This window comes from Sciurus vulgaris (assembly GCF_902686455.1).
Source record: "Sciurus vulgaris genome assembly, chromosome: 18".
NCBI classification, from domain to species: Eukaryota; Metazoa; Chordata; class Mammalia; order Rodentia; family Sciuridae; genus Sciurus; species Sciurus vulgaris.
This window is the reverse complement of record NC_136479.1, coordinates 15,682,240-15,703,593: the sequence shown is the minus strand read 5'-3', so window position 1 is coordinate 15,703,593 and position 21,354 is coordinate 15,682,240. Positions and strand designations below refer to the sequence as shown.

The window sequence follows — 21,354 nt, the reverse complement described above, 5'->3', positions numbered from 1 at the left end:
AAAAGTACTCCAGTGAATATAAAGTATTAAGATGTATTCAGCTTGCATTTCCTCCTTTTCTATGTTATATAAAAGACAAATACACATAATAATTATAAATGTTAATAGGCACAGAAATATAAAAGTATGATTTGTGACCACATCAACAATGACAGTCTGGGGCTTGACAGAAAAATTTGTTTGTGCATCACTGATACTAAAATGGCATTAACTCAAATTATTTAAGACATTAATTATAGTTTTCAAATTGCCCCTACAAACCAAAAAAATTTATAGGAAAAAAATGACATGGGCATTAAAATGGAAGATGTGAGAAAGGAAAAAGGTAAGACATGTACAAAAAAAATGGCAGATACAAGTTCTTCCTTATTAGTAATTACCTTAAAAGTAAGTGGATTAAAATCTCTGTGAAAGGTAAAGGTGGCAGAAAGGATTTAAAAAAAAAATCTGAATATACAATTAGTTGAAAGTGAAAGGATAGAAGAAGATACCCCAAGCAAACAACCAAAAGAGAGCTGGGTTGGCTGTACTAACACCAGACAAAACAGACTTTAAGTAAAACATTGTTACAAGAGACAAAGGATATTATCAATAATTGCAAAACATCAGAAGGAATTAAGAGATTTTACAGAAAAGGAAACATGACTTATACTACTAACACACTAAGCTTCTTTATTATTAATTGACAAATGCAGATTTAAATTGCTTTCACATAATCCTCAAAGTGCAAGGAAGGAATTCTTCTCCTTGTTATTAGATACTGTGTCAGCAAAAAGTACATAACCCAAAGTTATAAATGAATGAAAATTTGTACCCATGATTTGACTTCCTATTTCCATCTTTCAATATTTCAAAAATGTCTCAAAACCTCCCTCTCTTCCCTGGAAGCATTTTTAGTTCTGTCTTAGCCTGGGATATTTTAATCTGTCTTTTTTATATGTGCACAAAGTTCCATTAATTTTTATTGCTGTCTATTATCCTAAAATGATTAATTTTGTGTCAACTTGACTGCACTATGGGGTATACAGACTAACCATTACTTCTGGGAGTCTATTTCCAGATGAGATTAGCATCTGAACATGGGAATTCAGTCAAGAAGATTGTCCTTCTCTGAGTGGACAGGCATTATCCAGTCCATTGAGAGCCCAGAAAGAATAAAAAGGTGAAGGAAGGGGAAATTATCCCTTTTCTTCCTGACTGCATTCTCGACTTGGACATTCATCTTCTCCCGCCTCTGGATTAGAATTTACACCATTGGCTCCCCTTGTCTTCAGGCCTTTGGACTCATGTTGAAGTTAAACCACTGGCTTTCCTGGGTCTCCAATTGCAGATTGTGGGACTTCTTGGCTTTCATAACCAATTCCTTGTAATAAATTTTCTTTGATCTTATCAAATTCTCCTATTCTGTTTCTCTGAATAACTCTGACTAAAATATTTTATATATCCATGCCACAAAGGTCAGCTCTATGAGGCAGGCACTATATTAAAACAAAACAAAACAAAACAAAACAGTAAATAATAAGCATCTATTAAGTAAGTGCAAGAGCCTTTCTCTCATTGAAAGGCTCAATTTTTTTTCTTACTCTTCACATATACCAGGCTCATCATCAGGTACTAGCAGACATTACTCCCTCCAATAGTCCTTCCTGGTGGAAGGGTTGGACAGATAGAATATGTGAGCCAGCAACTAAAGGTAGAAGAAACACTCAAGTATGATCCTACTATCACATGTATACTGTGCTCTATTAATTTTCACTCCCTAAGCTCCCTTTACTCCCTTTCAAATCATTCCATGTGCACATGACATCTGTCTCTTATTAAAAATGTAGTCTTAGACCAGGTGGCAACTGAACTTCAGAAGAAGCTTCCAAATATAATCTCTGTTTAATCACTGGTAATCTTTCACATGAGAAATTTTAGACTCACCTTTATCAAAGAATGTGCTAATCATGAAGCTGAAGAATATTAAGGAGATGGCATAAAACAGCAAAAAGATGAAGACAAGAACTGGGTCACTATACTGGAAGATTGGTGCAGGATCAATCTAGCAAAAGAATCAGAAAGTGTATTTAGTCATGCTCCAAGGGGCAATATGACAAGACAAAAGAGAAGCCAGGAAACATCCTTAAATATCAGTCCTATTGAAACTATAACCCTACTTTCCAATACAATGGTGAATTCGTTTATTAAGATTGTTCACCCATCTAGGTTTAAAGAAGAGTTTGCTGAGAGACTGAGTGGCCTCTGAGTTTCTGCAAAGGAGTAAATGAAAGCCACATTTTCATTCCCCGGTGACCTTGAGAGCTCCCACCATACTTCTGCTTCCCCTCTTAAACTTTAGCTATACCGTGCTGCAGTCAAATAGACACTTGCCTTGACAAAGAAAATTATGCACATAAAAATAATGGTAAGAACATATAAGCAGAGGAATGTGAAGAAATAGGCAGCCCACATCATCCAATTACTGACTCCTATCATGAGCTGGTACTCCTGTAGGTGAGTTAAAATGAATCATCATGAAAAACAATACAACCATACAGAGCCTTAGAGTTTTCACAATGTAATTACAAAAATTATATAATTTTGTGTCCACAACTAAAATGGGTTAAGTAGTAAATATTACTTCCAATTTATAAGGAAGGCTAAGAATATCAAATGACTTGATTAAAACTATTATTGAGTCCTATAATTCCTATAAGCCCAGAGATCATTTCCCCAGCAATTTACCTGATACTGATAAGACATGAAGAACACTTAAACAAAGCTATAAACCACATAAATTAATCTTTTCTTCTTTTTATTATGTCCTCTTCCAGGAGGTAGTAAAGAAATATAAATACACTTTATTCAGTTAAAAAAGTTAGAAAATTAAGATGAAAAATAAAGAGGAAGAAAAGCTCAGTTTCAGCAATAATCTTTAATCAGTAATATATTTTTTAGAACTAGTTTATAAAGACATGTGCTATTCTGTGTTCTAACAAAATATATTTAAAAGGATTTAACTAAGAATATTACATATAAGACCAGTAAGAATCTTCGAACACATGGTCTGAGTTTTCAGAGGCTATTTTAAATATTTTCACTGAATTTCACAGATATGTCAATATTAAATTCTACAGCTTTAGGCTCCTTAAGGGCAAATTCTGTACCTTCCTACCACATTAAAGAAGTTTAATAAAGTTATATTGAATGAATGTAAGGATCTTTGGAGATCTTCATACTTTCTAAAGTTCTTAAAAATGATTTGCATATTTTCCCCATAGGTATACAAAAATAAAGAAAGGGTCTTTAAAAAGCTTTCTAGGGATCAATGCTGGAATCAAATTTAACAAATTTAAAAAAGCAAGATATATTTAACAAAAAAGTGTAAGACTTGTATACAGAAAGCCATAAAACATGGTTGAATTAAGTTAAAGAAAGCTATTTGTGGGTTGGGGCTGCAGCTCAGTGGCAGATTGTTTGCCCAGCATGTGTGAGGCACTGGGTTTGATCCTTAGCACCACATAAAATGAAAAAAATAAGATAAAGGCATGCTGTCCATCTATAGCTACAAAAAAATTTTTTAAAAGAAAGTTATTTGTATAGATCCTAATATTTAATATTGCTAAGAAGGCAAGACCCTTCGAATTGATCTACATATAAACATGGTCCCTCTCAAAATCTCTGCTGTCTGCTGGGACACACCAAAAAAAATAAAGGGAGCCTTTATTTGTGTCAGAGTTCGGGTGCTGAGGTTGCTTTATTCACTCCCAGAAAACTTCCCAGAAGATGTGGGCATTTACTCAGCCTCCAAAAATGTGAGGAAATCCAAATCCAGAAGACTGAATAATAAATCTCTTCATCTCAAGTAGCTCAACATGTAGTAAATTAAAACTCTCTAAAATCAGATTTGGATTTCATGTGTATTATCTTCTTTATTGATTAGATGAGTTTCATTAGCTCAGGTCACACAGTAATGAGAAAACAGCTCTCTAAAAAATTCCTTGTAAAACGTAAGAGAATGATTTCACCAAATGTACACAAATCAGCACAGAAATATAGACAAAATGAGAAAACGAGGTAATAAAACACCACTAAAGCTTAACAACATTCCAATAGCTAGATCCCACAGACATCCACATGGAGGAAATGTTGGATAAAGAATTCAAAAATTGACTGTTAAAATGAACTAAAAGAAGATCTAAGAAAAGAACTAAAGGAGAAAATACAAGATAAGAAAGAGCATTTCAATAAAAAGAGAGATATCCTGAAAAAGAAACAAATAGAAATCCTGGAAATGAAAAACAATCAAATAAAAACTCAGTTGGAAGTCTAATAGATTAGATCAAGTGGGAGACAGTCTCAGTCTTTCGAGACAAGATATATAAATTTGAACACTAAGTCTGATGGATAAAGAAAAAGAAAACATATACACAATGGAATACTATTCAGTCTTTACAAAGAGGGACATTCTGGTTTTTGATAACATGGATATTCCTGGAGGAAATTATGCTAGGTGAAATAAGCTAGGCCAGGCACAGAAAGACAGATACCCCATGATCTCAAACTATTTGTGGAATCCAAAACAACTGAACTCATACACACAGAATAAAATGGTGATTACCAGAGGCTGGGGGTGGGGGTGTGTGTGTGACGATGTAGTTCAAAGGGTACAATATTTCTGTTAGACGAGAAGAATAAATGATAAATATCTAAAGTGAATAAAAAACACTGTTACAGATGAAAAGATTGGCAAACAACTTACATTAAAATTAAGGACTTTGGGCTGGGGTTGTGGCTCAGTGGTAGAGTGCTTGCCTAGCCTGTGTGAAGCGCTGCATTTGATTCTCAGCATCACATATAAATAAAGGAATAAAATAAAGATCCATAAACAACTAAAATAAAAAAAATTAAGAAATTCTGATTATCTAAGGGCCTCACTGTGAGAGTAAAAAGCATTAGAAAAAGAGACCTACAAAAAGAATCTGTCTCTCTCTCCTCTCTCATATATATATATTCCAAATACATTGGAAGTTCTTATAGTTCCATCTTTTAAAAAAATCAGATAACAAATGGGACAAAACATCAAGAGATCTGAACAAACTCTTCAGATAATATATGAATATATGAATGGCCAAATATGAATGGTGAAAATATATGAATGGCCAAAAAAATTGTAAAAATATGCTCAATCTCATCAGTAATTAGGAAAATGCATATTAGAGCCACAATTTGAGGGAGAGCTGGAAGAAGCACCTAGAAGTGTAAGGACAGACTGCAGCCCTATACTTGTTCCTCCACATCTCTAATGACAACCGATCAAATGTAATGCTCATTGCTCCACCTAAGCCTCCCAAATTTCATGGCACTTCATTTTTAGCTGACTTCTGTAAGGAAACATGTAGGCAAAAATTTTCTAGGAAATACAGTTTCCAGTATAAACAGGTTGCCAATTGATACAATACAATGAAATGCCATTACACACTTACCAGACATGATAAAATTAGAAAAGACCAGTAATACCAAATGTTAGTGAACATATGGAGAAAAAAGGATTTTTATGCATTGGTAATAGATGTGTAAACCTATAGCATTTTATTGGAAAACTTAAGCATTAGCTACTAATGGTTGCCATGTATAACGTAACATTCAGCCAAAAAGAAGAATAATTCATAGAAGTATCAGTAATATAGGCAAACTTTAAATAATCTAAATGATATAGTCATGCCACAGAATCAAAATTCAATCAATTACACAAACAACATCTACATATTTATCTAAATGAATCACATAGACACAAAATAACACATATGCATGTTTCAATTTTATCATGTGTTAAAAGAGACAAAAATGAATTTATGATTTTAGATGACAAATAACTTTGGGAAAATATTTTGAAGGGTGTACAAAGGAACTCTTAAGGTGCTGGCAGTGTTTTGTTTCTTAACAGGAGCCTGACAAAATGGGCATATTTTCTTTATAGTAAGTCCATTCAACCACATGCATGATTTGTGTACATTTCTGTGTATATTTCAATGAAAAAAATTTTAACTACAGAATCTTAAAAGCTTGACTGATTGTAGAACATGCTCTGGGGGCATAAGGTAAAAAGTGTTAGAGGAGAATTAAAGAGAAATACCAAACAGGTAGCAGGTATGAAAGAAGAGGCAAGAAAGGTAACTTCACTAATCAGAAGAGAAACAAATGTATTATAGTTAGAGGAAATATAAATGAAGCATCAAATTATGTCAAAAGTTTTGCTAGAAGGAAAGAGATTTCCTGGGGGTAAATAACAAAAAGAGAAGTAGTAAGGTGATAAGTTTTAGAAAACGTATATGCTTAAATGAAATTTATTCAGCAAGCCATCAAATAAATACATCCCTAATATTACTTATGCCACTCCGTGCTGCAGGACAATTAACCTGTTGACCATGTACAAGGTCGATTAGGAGGCAAGACAGTGGATGTGAAGATAAGTAACGAGAGCCCTGAGTGAAAAACAACGTGAGCCTGATCTGCGAAGTGATGCTGCCACTAACAAAGGAAAGGAAGAAAACGGCATGACTCATGATTACATAAAGGAGACGTGAAGTGGAGACATGACGACACTAACAGGTACACTCAGTTACTGAGCGCGCACTGTGTACCAGGCACTGTACTAAGCACTCCATATGTATCTCCTCAGTTAGGCGTCATGGCAGTAACTTTGGATGATTTGGGAAAGAAGAACTTTCATATAACATTTAACTTAATATTGAGACTATCCTGAAGGTTAGGTTTTATTAATTAAGCTAACTTTAGAAAAAAAGATAGAAATATTACATGATATTCTAGAGTTAATGAGTAGTACAGTCAGGATTCAAAACTATGGTTTATCAGAATACCTGAAAGAAAGCAAATACTTAATAAATCAATAATAAATACATAATCTTTGAATAAATCATTGGTTAATTGGGTGGTAACTGGATTTTGAACTACAAAAACTCTAGTTTAACACAACACACTCTGGACCAAACACAAAACTGGAAAAGACTCACTCAAGAAAGGTGAAAAGGTCACTTAAGAAAAAAAAAATCAGGAATCAGAAATTGATTTTAAATAAGAAATCAAAGAATCACAGTATCTTGGAATTGAAATTAATCTAGATATAATCTTAAGAGTCCAGCTAATTATTTAGTTCAGAAAGGGGCATTTAGCATTTAAATTCTATCTATAATATTCTTTGAAGTAGTCTTCTGTAACTAAAACTAAAATCATACCAAGAATCCCAATTAAAACAAAATTATAGGTAATTGTCAAAAGATCTAAGTGCTCAGTACTTAGCTGCCACTGAAACATAACCATCTACTGGTCTGAGTGTGTAGAAATAATACAATCTTCTACATAAATCTGCCTACCACAGGAAAAGTGGAGTTACCTTCAATCGGTTTTCCTTTTCCCACACAATGGACTGAATTAAGACAAGATGATTCAGAGAGAAGATACATAGAGCTACTAAAGGGATAAAAATATCAGCAAATACATAGAAGAAATCTTGATAATGCCTCGGGTATGGAAATCTCTGGACAAAAATTCTGACACCATTCAACAGCTTTTCTGCAGCAGAGCCACTGTGATGCAGCATAATGGCCTTGTCCAAGGCATGTTGCACAAGCAGGAACCCTTCACTGATATACCCTAAGTGAGAAAACAAAGATTAAGTTCTGTAGACCAAAAAACAGCTAAGCCAAACAAAAACAACAAAAAAGCACAATAAAGTACAGCCATGTTTTGTATAACAATGTTTTGGTCAACAAATCGATCACATACATAATAGTGGAACAGTGGTCACATGAAATTATATTACCTAGTGATGTAGCCATCTTAGTTACAATACATCATGATTATACTATGAAAATGGATAATGCCTAATAACGTATTTTTCATACTTTATTCCAATGTTAAGCTACACATGACTGTATATCAAAGGAAAAAAAAAAACTTGTAACAAGACCCTGTCATAATCTAAATTTCAGAGTAGGTACCAGAGTTCTGCCACCCAAATACCTAATGAGTGTGTCATCTATAAATAAAGATAATTTCACTCCCTCCTTCCCAAATGTTACGATGTTTCTTTCTCTGGTACTTTATCTAGAACTTCAGTAATTTGCTGAACAAACTGATGAAAGCAAACACCTTTGCTTTATTCCTGGTATTAGGAGGAAATGTTCACTATTTCACCAACAATCTACATATCTTACACAGATGTGCTTTATTAGATTTTGAAAATATCTTTTACTGGCACTTTGGGCTGGAGGTTTTTAAAAATATATACTTTTAATTTTGGAAAAATAAACTAACAAACAAGTTACAAAGGCAGTACAAGAGAATTTATACAGAAGAAGTTTGTTGGCAATAATTTTCTACAGGTTTTTTGTTTTATTTTGTTGTGAGAAAGTCTTTATTTCTTCTTCATTTTGTTAGGATGTTTTCACGGGGTCACCAGATTTCTGAGTTAATGGGTTTTTCCCCCCCAACACTTTGAAAATGTCACTCTCTTTTTGCTTACATGGTTTCTCACATGAAATCAGCTGTGAATCCTCCCTTGTTCCTTTGGAGAAAGGAAGGTGTTTCTCCTTGGCACAATACAATACCTTCAAGGTTTACTGTTTGTCATTGATTTTTAAACTTCTTTTTAGATAAAAATGACAGTAGAGTATATTTGGACATACAATATATACATGGAATATATCTTATTCTAATTAGGATCCCATTCTTGTGGTTGTACATGATGTGGAGATTCACTGTGGTGTATTCATATATGAACACAGGAAAGTTAAGTCTTTCTACTGTCTTTCCCATTCCTATTCCCCCTCCCTTCCCTTCACTCCTCTTTGTACAACCCACTAGACTTCTATTCTTCCCCTCACTCCCTTGTTGTGTGTTAGCATCTACATATCAGAGAGCATTCACCCTTTGCTTTTTGGGGATTGGTTTATTTCACTTAGCATGACAATCTCCAGATCAATCCATTTGCTGGCAATTGTCATAAAGTCATTCTTCTTTATGGCTGAGTAATATTCCATCATGTATATATATATACCACATTTTCCTTATTCATTCATCTGCTGAAGAGCACCTAAGTTGGTTCCATAGCTTAGCTATTTTGAGTTGAGTTGTTACAAACATTGATGTGGCTGTATCACTGCAGCATGCTGATTTTAACTCCTTTGGATATATACCAAGAAGTGGGATAACTGGGTCAAATGGCAGTTCCATTCCAAGTTTTCTGAGGAATCTCCATACTGCTTTCCAGAGTGGCTGCACCAATTTGCAGTCCCACCAGCAATGTAGGAGTCTACCCCATTCCCCATATCCTTGCCAACATTTATTATTGCTTGTCACTGATTTTATACAGTTTGAGTATGATATGCCTAAGTGGGGAGTTCTGCTTGTTTCTATTTTAATCCTGTTGGATGCTTTTTAAGCCTTTTTGGGTTTGTGGCTTAGGTCTGTCATCAACTTTGGAAAATTAATTTATCAAAAAATTCTTTCTTCTTTTGGTATTTCAATTTTATATGTGTTCAATCATTTGATTTAATTCATAGTTTTTGTTTAACTCTCAGTGGTTGTTCTCTGTATTTCATTATATACAAATAACTTTTTCACACTCAACTAGTGTAATTCTATCTCAGTACAGAAATTTCAACTCCCTTTATATCCACTTATTCTCCCTCAGTTATAACAGAATTGTCAAATATTTTCTTTACATATCTTGTGAACCACTTTCACCAGTGTTAAAATTTTTGCTTCAACCATCAAACATCCTTCAGAAAACTTGAGAAGGAAAATTCATTATGTTTACCCATATTTTTGCTTATAAATTTTCTTCCTTCCTTCCTGATGTTTCAAGGTTTCTTTTTTCTTTTTTACCAGTCCCTTTATGTTTACAGAATTTCTTTTAGCCATTCTCTTAGGATGTTCTGCTGGCAACAAATTTTCTTCCAGCACTTGAGATTTTACAACTTCCTCTTGACTGTTGGTGCATATTAATTATATAAAATGATGGGTCTTTGTTCTTGTCGTGGCATATTTGTACACACATAAAAATGTAATTTGGTCAACTGCAGCTTCCTTTCAATGCCCACGGTTTCTGATAATAGGCTGTCATTCATACTGTTTTTCCCTGTGCATAACATGCTGATTTTCCTCTGGCTGCTTTCAAGACTTTTTTGTCGTTAGTTCGTTAGTTTTCAGAAGATTTGTCTCTTTTCAAATCTGGGAAATTTTTAGTCATTATCACTTGAGGTTTTTTTGTTTTTTTTTTTCAGTTTTGTTCTCTTTCTTTTCTTTATCCCAGTCCCTGATAGTACATTAGGTCTTTTGGTATAGCCTCCCTCTCCTTGAGGTTCCTCTTTACTTATCAGTCTATTTTTATTCTGTTATTTAGATTATGATAATACTTTTTCTTATCACAGTTCTCAAACAGTAAGTAAGTGACTCTTTCATACCAGTTTTTCACATTTTTGTGCTTTTGGCTGGCAAATTCACCATTTAAAATGTAATTTTCTCTAAGTGCATGAAGTCTGTAATGTGTAGTGCCAATGGCTATCAGTTTTGTGTTGCAATTCAACCACAGATATTAAGATTTTAAAAATAGGAACACATATAAAACTAGGCTATATGGATGAATTGACAAAAATGTTGTGGTTATGGAAACCTAATCCTATATTTTCCCTGAAACAATGAATAACCATTTTCTAATTTAGTACTCTTGATAACTTTGAAAACATAATCACTGAAAATAACAAAAATCAATTATATGTAATACATATTTTTTGACAAGCTCCTATCAGATTTTCTTTTCATTGTTGATTTTCTGCATTAATGTGAATGACTACAGTAGTTATATTTATCTCTGACTCGGATTTGTGGAACTTCTTTGACCTACCAATTTATGATTTTCATCAATTTTGAAAAATGTTCAATAGTCTTTCAAACATATTCAGTATCCCTTCTCTTTCTCCTTTTGTATGGAACCTCCAATTCCAGATATGCAATATTTAATACTATCTCACTGGTTCCTATTAGTTATGAACAGAATCAATAAAAGAGGAGAGAAGGGAACATAATGGATCAACTTATATGATCAGAAGTTGAACAGCTCCACAATGGCTGTCTGCATATAGAAAAGCCAGAGAAACCATTGCTGCTGAGTCAAGGAAGCCAGAAGGACTCAGAACAAGAGGGACCAACAATACAGTCTCATTATGAGGCTAAAGTCCTGGAAACTCGCCAGAGAGTTGATGGTGCAAGTGTACACAAAAAAGCTGAAGACGCTGGCGTCTGCGGTCCTTGGGTGATGGACAGCATTGGATGAACTTGCTTAAGAGAATCGAGCTTGAGTTTTGTCCAATCTGGGCCTCTAGCCTACTAGATGGTGTTACCCGTATTCAGAGCAGATCTTTCTCCTCAGTTTACTGCCCACATGTCAGTGATCTCTGGAAACACCCTGATAGACACACCCAGAAGTATCTTTTACTGATTTCCTAAGAGTTTCAATCCAATCAAATTGACAATGATGGAGATTAACCATCACAGATAGCATACTCATTTCTCTGGGTAAAATTCCTGTAACACAAAATTAATCATTTTAAAATGCAGAATTTTGTGGTATTTAGTACATTCATATTATGCAATCAGTACCTCTACCTAGCTCCAAAACATTTCAACTCGCCAAAAGGAAACCCCACACCTATATTAAGCATTTACTCCCCATTCCCTCTTCCCCTTAGCACTCAGAAACCACAAATATTCTCTCTACAGACTTTTCTAATCTGCATGTTCTACATAAATGGAATCATACAGTATGTGATCTTTTTTGATCTAACTTCTTTCACTGAACATGTTTTCAAGTTTCATACACACTGTAGTATATAAGGTACTTCATTTGTATAAAAGACCAAGTAAGGTCAGTCCTTTCTCTGAAAAAAGTATACTGTGTATCTTCAAATTTATTGACTATTTTGTCATGTTCTGTATGCCATCAGTCTCATCCAATGGATTTATTGAACATAGTGTCTCTTTGTACTATAATATTCATTTTTTAATTTTTAAGGCACACACAGAGGTTTGTTTAGGAAGTAGATATACACTCAAGGGCAAACGGGGGCAATCTCAATAGAGAGATGCCTTTGGGGTGGAGCACAGGAAGAATGTGGGCTATCTCCAGAGGGAGAGTCAGTCTCCATTTATTTTAGTTTCAGCATTGTCATGTCTCCCCTGAAATTCCTGATCTCTTCACCTTATAAGCACCTGTAGTTTCAGAGAGGTTGGGTTTACTTTGGGGCTAATTCCATCAGGTCCTACAGCACAACCATGATTAGACTGCATGGGCTTTCTTTTGCTTTCTAGCTCACTTCCACTGTTGGCTACTCAGCAAAGATCCTAGGACTAGGGGAGAGAAAATTATCGAACTGAAACATTCTATTTTGGGGAGGGGGGCTCTTCAGATCTGAATCCGTCTTACTAGTCCACGCTATTGCCAAAAGCTTTTCCACTTGTACAGACTGCCTCTAGCTATGACTGACACAGGTGCACCCAGGTCAGGCATTTGTTCCCAGTATGAAAGCAACGAGAGCTCTCTGCTCACCTATGAAGGGCTTTTCCTTTCTGGAGTTCAGCTTATCAAAGCTTCCTTGCATCCAAAATGATTCAACAGCTTTCATCACACGGTTGAAACATGAGTTCTTAAAATGAAACAGACTATGAAGAGAGTATGGTTAAAGATCTACTTACCAGGACTCCCCCCACTTTCTTCCTGTTGGTTTCTGGGTCCCACAGGAGGCACAGATGGAAAGAGAGAATTTGTCAACCAGCTACTCGCTTCAAATGCATCCCCAAACGTGTTGTTCTTCTTAAAATTACTAAAACGTAGGTAATATTTAACCTAGGAGGAGCAATAGAACACAATACCCACAAAGCAAAAAATATATAAATATACTGACAAGTATCAAAGTAGCTTCTAAACATCAAAAAGTGAGAGAAAACTTGCCACAAGGCACATCACATGCTCAGATAATGTCTAAATTTAAGCCTATTTCCCTTAAATCTGCCCTCTCTTAAGCTTGTAAAATTTTTTTGAAGTGTAAACAATTTTTGGATGTATATGGGGATTTGCAGTAAGCACAGTGGCTACTTGTACATCATTGGGAATTTATTTTTCCTTAGACAGAAAGTTGGCATGCATACTGAAATTAAATATTCCAAAAGGCATTATTAATTACTCTTCCCATTATGTCAGCCAAGTGTTCAAAGAGGAAAATCTCTTCCTCTCCTAAAAGTGATTGCAACCTAAGAATCTTACCTGAGGACAGAGGAGGAATAAAAGATATAAATGTGAACCATTACCTAATGAATTGTTTAACAAAAAGATAATAATAATTATGGACAGCTGAGTAAACTTTACGGTAGGTTTAAGTAGTTTTCTGAGACAACACATGGACCAAGAGTTAGCAAGTCAGAAAGGTCAGACCAGAAAAATCAGTAATATGAGCAGGGGCAGGTAGACACAGAGGTGTAGGTGCATATACTCAGTTTTAGAAACTTGTTCCATGCTCAGAGATAACGCCAGTTCCTGAAGGAGCACAACATCTATTTACATTAAGTATAAATTCAGTGCTGAGATATGTTTACATGAGGATGAAGGAGGAAAGGAGTGCACATGGTCAGGAGAGTACAGGATCGCAGACGATACAGAACCAAGAAGAGACGAAGTTTGTAACTGCACCAAAAACATTTTGACCAGGTTTTATATACACTGTTGAGCCTTTATCAACATCAGCCAACACTGAGTCAGTCACCTGAGGAAAGATGGCATGTAGGAAGCAGTGAGGAAGTGACAGGACAGAAATAAGGGATACCTACAACTCCACGACCAACCAGATGGTCTTTCTTACCCTTTTGTTTCACTGACAGCCACACGTGTCCTAAGTGCAGAATTCTGACTCCACACACATCTACATTCCATGCTTGGTTATTCTCAACAACAGAGACACTCGGTTTAAAGCACTGTCTTTGTCTCCTCTTGGTGCTGTTAACAGAGTATTCCTCAGTATTTACAGATGTCCTAATTCTGATTCAGCCTGGTTAAGACTTAAAAGTCATTTTTAAAATTTAATTGCCAATGTTTTCTATGATGCCAATTTATGAATAAGGCATGGTAGGTGGTGATTATGATTCTTTCCTCATCACAAAACACTGGCTGAGTAAGTACACAAACACCAAGTCAGAAAAATCTGGATTCAAGCACCTGCCATGTATGATTTGGGCAAGTTATAGTCTCATTTATTAAATGGAATGATACCTCCATTTCATTAAATCTCCAGAAATAGACTGTACAATCATGAGGTTTCAACATAAAGCTTTCTCACCTTAAGTGGGAGAGGATCATTGCTACTCTGGAAGACATGGTCAAATACAATAGCAGCCAGAACATTTTTAGACTTATTAGTTTGCTTAACATAATCTTCAAAAGCTCTTTCGGAAGAAAAGCCTATAACTGAAAAGAGAAAAATCTAGTTCATGAGTTGGCCATTTAAAGGCAAAATGTATGACAGCCCTTCCTCCTATCTGTGAAATGAATGAAAGGCCATCAAATGTCATAAATTTCAAAACACTGTTGCTCAAACATTAGCATAACAAACTAATGGATATTTGGGAGTTTAAAATTATCACCAGTTTAAAATAATAATTAATAAAATGCATACTGAAGAAAGCTAAGGGATAAAGAATGTTCCATATAGATTTTGAAATTTTTATCTTGAAGGGAATTAGAAAAAAAATTGATCAATACAATCTATTTAAATTTCTATACCATGATATATGAATAAAAGATACCCTCAAGTTGGGGAATGAAACTATTTGTGTTTTTAATATCTGAGGTAATAAAACTTCAGTATTTGAGGGTTGGGGATATGGCTCAGTGGTAGAGCACCTGCCTAGCATGAGTGAGGCGCTGGGTTTGATTCTTAGCACCACATCTAAACAGATACATAAATAAGTAAATAAATAAATGTCCACTGACAACTAAAAAAATATTCTAAAAAATATTTCCAGCATACTACAGAGATACAGCCACATCAATGTTCATAGCGGCTCAATTCACAATAGCCAGACTATGGAACCAACCTAGATGCCCTTCAATTGATGAATGGATAAAGAAACTGTGGTGTATATATATATATATATATATATTATATATATATATATATATATACACACACACAATGGAATATTACTCAGCTACAAAGAATAATAAAATTATGGCATTTGCAGGCAAATGGATGAAATTGGAGAATATCATGTTAAGTGAGATAAGCCAATCTCAAAAATCCAAAAGAGGAATGATCTCATTGATAAGCAGATGATGACACTTAATGGGGGGTGGGTGGGGGCAAGAATGGAGGAAGGAGGGACTGTACAGAGGGAAAAGAGAGGTGGGAGGGGTGGGGGGGAGGAAAAAAATAATGAAATGAATCAAACATCATTACTCTATGTAAATATATGAATATGCAAATGGTATGCTGTTACTCCATGTACAAACTGAAACAACATGTATCCCATTTGTTTACAATAAAAATAAATTTAAAAATAAAGAAATAAAAAAATATATATTTCCATATTTGAGTTGATCAATGAATGACTTTGGCCTAAAAATTTAACCTGATATCAGAAAAGGCTACAGTGCCATTTGTACCCTTAAAATTCAAAATATTTAGTCACTTAATATATCTGTGTATGCATTTGTGTACACTAAAGATCTTACTAAGAATAAACAGCATATCAAAGAATCCAACAGCCCAAGGGTGAAAATAAAGGTCTATGAAGTTTCATTTCTAAACTTTAAAAGGCTTGACTGTCACCATTTTTCCCAGTGGCACCTCATCTTCACCAGGAGGTACTCTTATCTCATGCTTCCAAAGTACACTTTTCCTCCATCTGCCACGGCTGTCACCTGAATTGCAAGGTATGTCACCATTTCTGCATCTCACAAAGACTATTATAAAGTCAGTTCCTTTAGCTACTTTGCTCCATTAATTCTTTTACAAACAAGTCTATAAATATAACAAAACTCAACTCTAAAGAATTATCCTCCAGCTTAGACAGTGTTTTTTCTGTTTAGGAAACATGTGACCTTGATGAGTATTTTATCCTTTAAAATATCTGCATTTAGGTAAATGTGTTGGCTGGATACTCATTTTATATTTGCATAAAACAAAGGAATAGCCTTGCTTAAGGAAGAAAGGATGAAGCCAGATTATGGAGGTGACCTGATTCTGGTAACCCTGAGATAAGGTTTAGCCTGGGATATGACCATACATTCACAATTATTTATCTTAAAGGCATGTGCCTGAGGCAGCTGCTAGAAGGATCCAGCCTCCCAGACTACTTCTTGTGTCCAAACTTCAAAGCTGACCTCTAGTCAGCAATGTAACCATTCCCCAAGGTCGATGGCTTTGTATCATTAGATGAATTAGACACAGCTTCATATGTGACTCCATAGAACCAGCTTATACTTATGTGCCATTATTCTTCCTGTTTAAATCATTCATCAACTTCCAAAAACCTCAGGGCACATACCAGGACACGGATTTCTCTTGGTTTTCTATCAATACTGGCAACTTACAGCCAGGAGGATTGTCCAGAATTTTAGCACAAATCTGGTACATTAATGTGTCTCAAAAGGGCTGGGGATGGTATCAACAATAACCAAATTCATTTTGAAAAATAAAAAAGTATTGTTCTCCTAGTCCATAATGCTAATAGTTATGTTATTTTGTGATACAAACATGGTATTGCAAAAAATCTGTGATTGTCCCTTAAGGACTATTGCTGATGAAAAGTTATGGTATGAAAACTGCAGATTTATCAAGGTAAGAAGAGGGTTAATAGTAAGCATTTGTTCTCAGCTTGATGGGAAAAAAAATTTAATATGAATTTAACTCTCAAGTGTAATCAAGTTTATAATAACTTCCTTTGAAGGTAAATGCCCAGTTAAAAAGATTACAAATATGTCTTGCTAAAACAATTTAATAATGTTTTTTTCAGAAAATCTTAATTTCTAACCTTTCATATTGGTGTTTAAATCTCTTTTCACGTTTTCAACAATATTCTGTACCACAATACTTTTGGAAGGCACGTAAGCCAATTCCCAAGGATAAGGAACAGTGACAGGAGATCTGATGAATGAAGGCACATCACTGATGGGAAAAGCATTGTAACTGAAAGGTCCAATCTTCTTTATAATAATAAAGTTGCGTATTGCCAAAAGTATAATACCAAATACAATTGTCAGAACCATTTCCACAACTAAAGCCACTACTTTCCGCCTCTATAAGAGTGAAAAAACAAGATTATGTTAATTTTCCTAAGACATCATTAGGTTTGTAAATGGCTAAACTCAGGGGTACTCACTCAACCCCTGGCCCACATCCCCAGCCCCATTTTGTATTTTATTTAGAGACAGAGTCTCATTGAGTTGCTTAATGCCTTGTCATTGCTAACGTTGGCTTTGAATGCCATCCTCCTGCCTCAGCCTCTCCAGGTTGATTCAAGGCGTGTGCTACCGCACCCAGGGCTAATTTTTTATATTAACAAGATATTGCAGAAAGAACAGACAAGACAAGAAACACAGCTTTACTCTATCAAAAGTAGGACTTCTGTGAACTTTTTTTTTTTTATCCTTTCTGTAATCTGCTATTATTTCACTCTGTGGAGATTCTGTTTAGATCAGATAGCCCCAGCAATGGAGCTAAGAAAAGTACAACAGTATAAATTGAAATGCAATGATTAGGCTGTCAAAATTCCCCCTAGTGACCTCTGTACTGTTGCAAGAATAGTATGGACAGTTCAACTTACCTTTAAAGTAAAATTCTTCCAGAGAAGAATCATAAGTTTTTTGTACTCAAACAAACTCATTCTTCTAAAAGGAGTGGAAGTTCAACTCTGTGAAGGAAGCAAGAGAGGTTTTTTTTTTGTTTGTTTTTGTTTTGTTTTGTTTTTTTAAAGAAAAGAAAATTAACATTAACAACACAGATTTTCAATGAGTAAATTAAATTTAAATCACTTAATTTTCTAATCAAGTTTTAAAGATGACAATAAGAAAGTATAAGCATTTGAAATACTTGAGAAGTTGCTTATCCCTCTATTTTTAATTTATTCAGCATCTATAGAGATCCTAATATGTACAAAATGTCAAACACAAAACAAAGATCCATGAGTTATTGAGGCAAGTTTCTAGGTATGGAAGTAACTATCTGCCTGTAACAATACTGCTAATAGGAATGGATTCACAATAGACTAAATGTTTATGTCCCTTGCAAATTCACATGTTAAATTCTAACAGTCAAGCTGACAGTACTTAAAAATAGGGAGTTTGGGATATGATTTGAATAGAATTCGTGCCCGTAATGTGGCCCCCGAGAGATCCCTCATCCTTTCCACATGAGGACACAAAGAAAAGACCACCATCAGTGAACCAGGAAAGGGACCTCCTAATACATTAAATCTGCCAGCACATTAACCTTTGATGTCCCAGCTTCCAAAACTGTGAGCAGTAAATTTCTGTTATATAAGTCATGCTCGCAGTCTTTGGCATTTTGTTAGAGCAGCCCAAATGAACTAAAGTTAGCTCTTATTAATTAATGGACTAATGGATTAATTTTTATGTTTAATAACTACTTCTTCAACACTTTCTGTGTGCCATGTTAGTGTAAGTATATAATAGGAAACAAAACAAACAAAACCATCCCTCAGGGTGTGGACGGCACAGCAAGTTATTATTAATACTAGTGATCTGAAATTAGACTGTTAGATAAAAATTCCAGCTCTAACACTAACAATGTAACATAAACACTGGACTGAATTCTTGGGACTATGAGAAAGAGAGCTGAAATTCTGGGCCAGAGAGGTAAGAAATGAGATTAGGATTTTACCATATGTAAAGATGAACCTGAGGGAAACTGACCTTTGCAGGGACTGCAATCTAGCCTCAGTCACAATCTTGAGACCAGATGAAAAGTAATCCCAGACTGCAACTGCCCTCAGCTGTCTGCCATAAAACAATCCTCTCTCTGGAGAAAGTAACACGATGATGGAGTCAATTATACCTTCAAATACACTTTGTAACACATACATAAAAACTACCAGAAAATCTCACTGCTACTTTCTTAAAGTAGATGATAAGGTCACAATTCGAAATCTAAAATTTCTGCCCATAGAAGCTAAAATCAAGAAAATATGAAAAGGCAACTCAGAGCTATCTACAGATTCCATGAAATCACTATCAAAAAACCAATGGTGGACCCAGGCCCAGCCCAGCCCGGCCCCCGGCCGTAGTCTAGCACCTGTGCTGCAGTTGAGCATCTCAACACGTGGAGCACCTCTGCCCACGAGCAGGGATTATACCCCACCCAGAGGCCACCCTCCCTAGGGGGCAGCACCCTTCTTGGGTCACTGCATTATCAAGTTCTTCCCAGGCATCAGGCTACTGAAGACTAGGAGGTTTGAACAGTACTCTATAGTTTTACTGTAGTTTTTTTTATTACTAGTAATATTATGATTATTCCTATTATACCTACTATTATTCCTACTTTTTTTTCTTTTACTAATATTTTTCTCACCCCCTTTTCTCCTATCTATCTCCTTGGATACTCTCCCTTTTCACATGCTAATAATCAATTTCTTTTAATTCCTCTTTCACTACTCCTATAACATGGTACCTCTACAGATGCACTTCTTATCTCATTAATGTCATATCTTACACCCCTCCCCATCCTCTTTGTCCACCATTAGAAATTGTGATCCTTATTGCAAACCTATTGGCTAAGCTGCAGATAATAATCAAACTCATAATCTCTGTTTACTAAGACAATATGGTTAATATCTTAAAAGGGACTACTTGAGTGAAGGATGCATATTGTTTGTTTGGTGTGCTGCTAATATTGATCTCTCACTTCAAGGTGAGGTATTGGAAACCTGCAGGGACACTGTAAGTCTATAGCGGGGAAACTGCAATATCTCAGATTCACACTGCGAGAGGGGAAGATACATGGGCAACATGAGAAAATAAGGGAAGAAAGTGTCCCAAACAAACCTAGATGCTACATCAATAAATTCCAATGACAGCATGGCAGAAGAAATGTCAGAAAGGGAGTTCAGAATGTACATAATTAAATGATCAGAGAAGCAAACCATGAGATAAGAGAGCAAATGCAAGCAATGAATGATCACACCAATCAGCAGTTAAAAGAGCAAATGCAGGAAGCAAAAGATCATTTCAATAGAGATAGAGATTTAAAAAAAACAAACAGAAATCCTTGAAATGAAGGAAACAATAAACAAAATTAAAAATGCAACAGAAAGCATAACCATAGGCTAGATCACTTGGAAGACAGACTCTCAGACAAAATATTTAATCTTGAAAACAAAGTTGACCAAACAGAGAAGATGGTAAGAAACCATGCACAGAACTTCCAAGGATTATGGAATATCATGAAAAGATCAAATATAAGAATTCTCAGGATTGAGGAGATACAAACCAAAGGAATGAATAATCTATTCAATGAAATAATATCAGAAAATCTCCCAACTCTGAAGAATGAAATGGAAAATCAAATACAAGAGGCTTACAGGACATCAAATGTACAAAATTAAAACAGATCCACACCAAGGCATGTTATCATGAAAATACTTAACATACAAAATAAAGATAGAATTTTAAAGTCTGTGAGAAAAAAAGTCAGAATACATTCAGGGAGAAACCAATACAGATATCAGCAGAATTCTCAACCCAGACCCTAATAGTTACAAGGGCCTGGAACAACATATTTCAAGCTCTGAAAGAAAATGAATACCAACCAAGAATCTTATACCCAGGGAAACTTACCTTCAGATCTGACGATGAAATAAAATCCTTCCATGATAAACAAAAGCTAAAAGAATTTGTAAATAGAAAGTCGAGAGTACAGAACATTCTCAGCAAAATATTTCATGAGGAAGAGATGAAAAACAACGATGTCAGCACAGGGAGGAAATACCCTAAAGGAAAAGCCAAATAAAGGAGAAACCAAGTCAAGTAAAACAACAAAAATAAGCCAAAATGACCAGGAATACAAATCATATCTCAATAATAACCCTGAATGTTAATGGCTTGAACTCATCAATCAAAAGACATAGACTGGCAGATTGGATTAAAAAGAAAGACCCAACAATTTGCTGCCTTCAAGAGACTCATCTCATAGAAAAAGATACCCACAGACTAAAGGTGAAAGGATGGAAGAAAACATACCACACACATGGACTCAGTAGAAAAGCGGAGGCATCCATCCTCAAATC

The 21,354-nt window shown here is 35.1% G+C and overlaps 2 protein-coding genes across 2 annotated transcripts in view; one reads left to right on the top strand and one right to left on the bottom strand.

The window, feature by feature from the left end:
- The window catches only part of DNAH3 (dynein axonemal heavy chain 3), a 463,090-nt gene that overhangs the window by 20,316 nt on the left and 421,420 nt on the right, over nt 1–21,354 (top strand). The window lies entirely within an intron of this gene.
- The window catches only part of LOC306649531 (phospholipid-transporting ATPase ABCA3-like), a gene marked incomplete at its 3' end in the record, with an annotated part of 134,728 nt that overhangs the window by 108,065 nt on the left and 5,309 nt on the right, over nt 1–21,354 (bottom strand). The window contains exons 2-8 of the mRNA XM_079120539.1: nt 18,986–19,091; nt 17,878–17,964; nt 17,086–17,350; nt 14,391–14,518; nt 12,757–12,907; nt 7,397–7,656; nt 1,927–2,044 (exon numbers count right to left, since the gene is read on the bottom strand). Of these exons, the coding sequence (XP_078976665.1) occupies nt 1,927–2,044; nt 7,397–7,656; nt 12,757–12,907; nt 14,391–14,518; nt 17,086–17,350; nt 17,878–17,937 (982 nt within the window). The 5' untranslated portion in view covers nt 17,938–17,964; nt 18,986–19,091. The remainder of the gene's footprint in view (nt 1–1,926; nt 2,045–7,396; nt 7,657–12,756; nt 12,908–14,390; nt 14,519–17,085; nt 17,351–17,877; nt 17,965–18,985; nt 19,092–21,354) is intronic.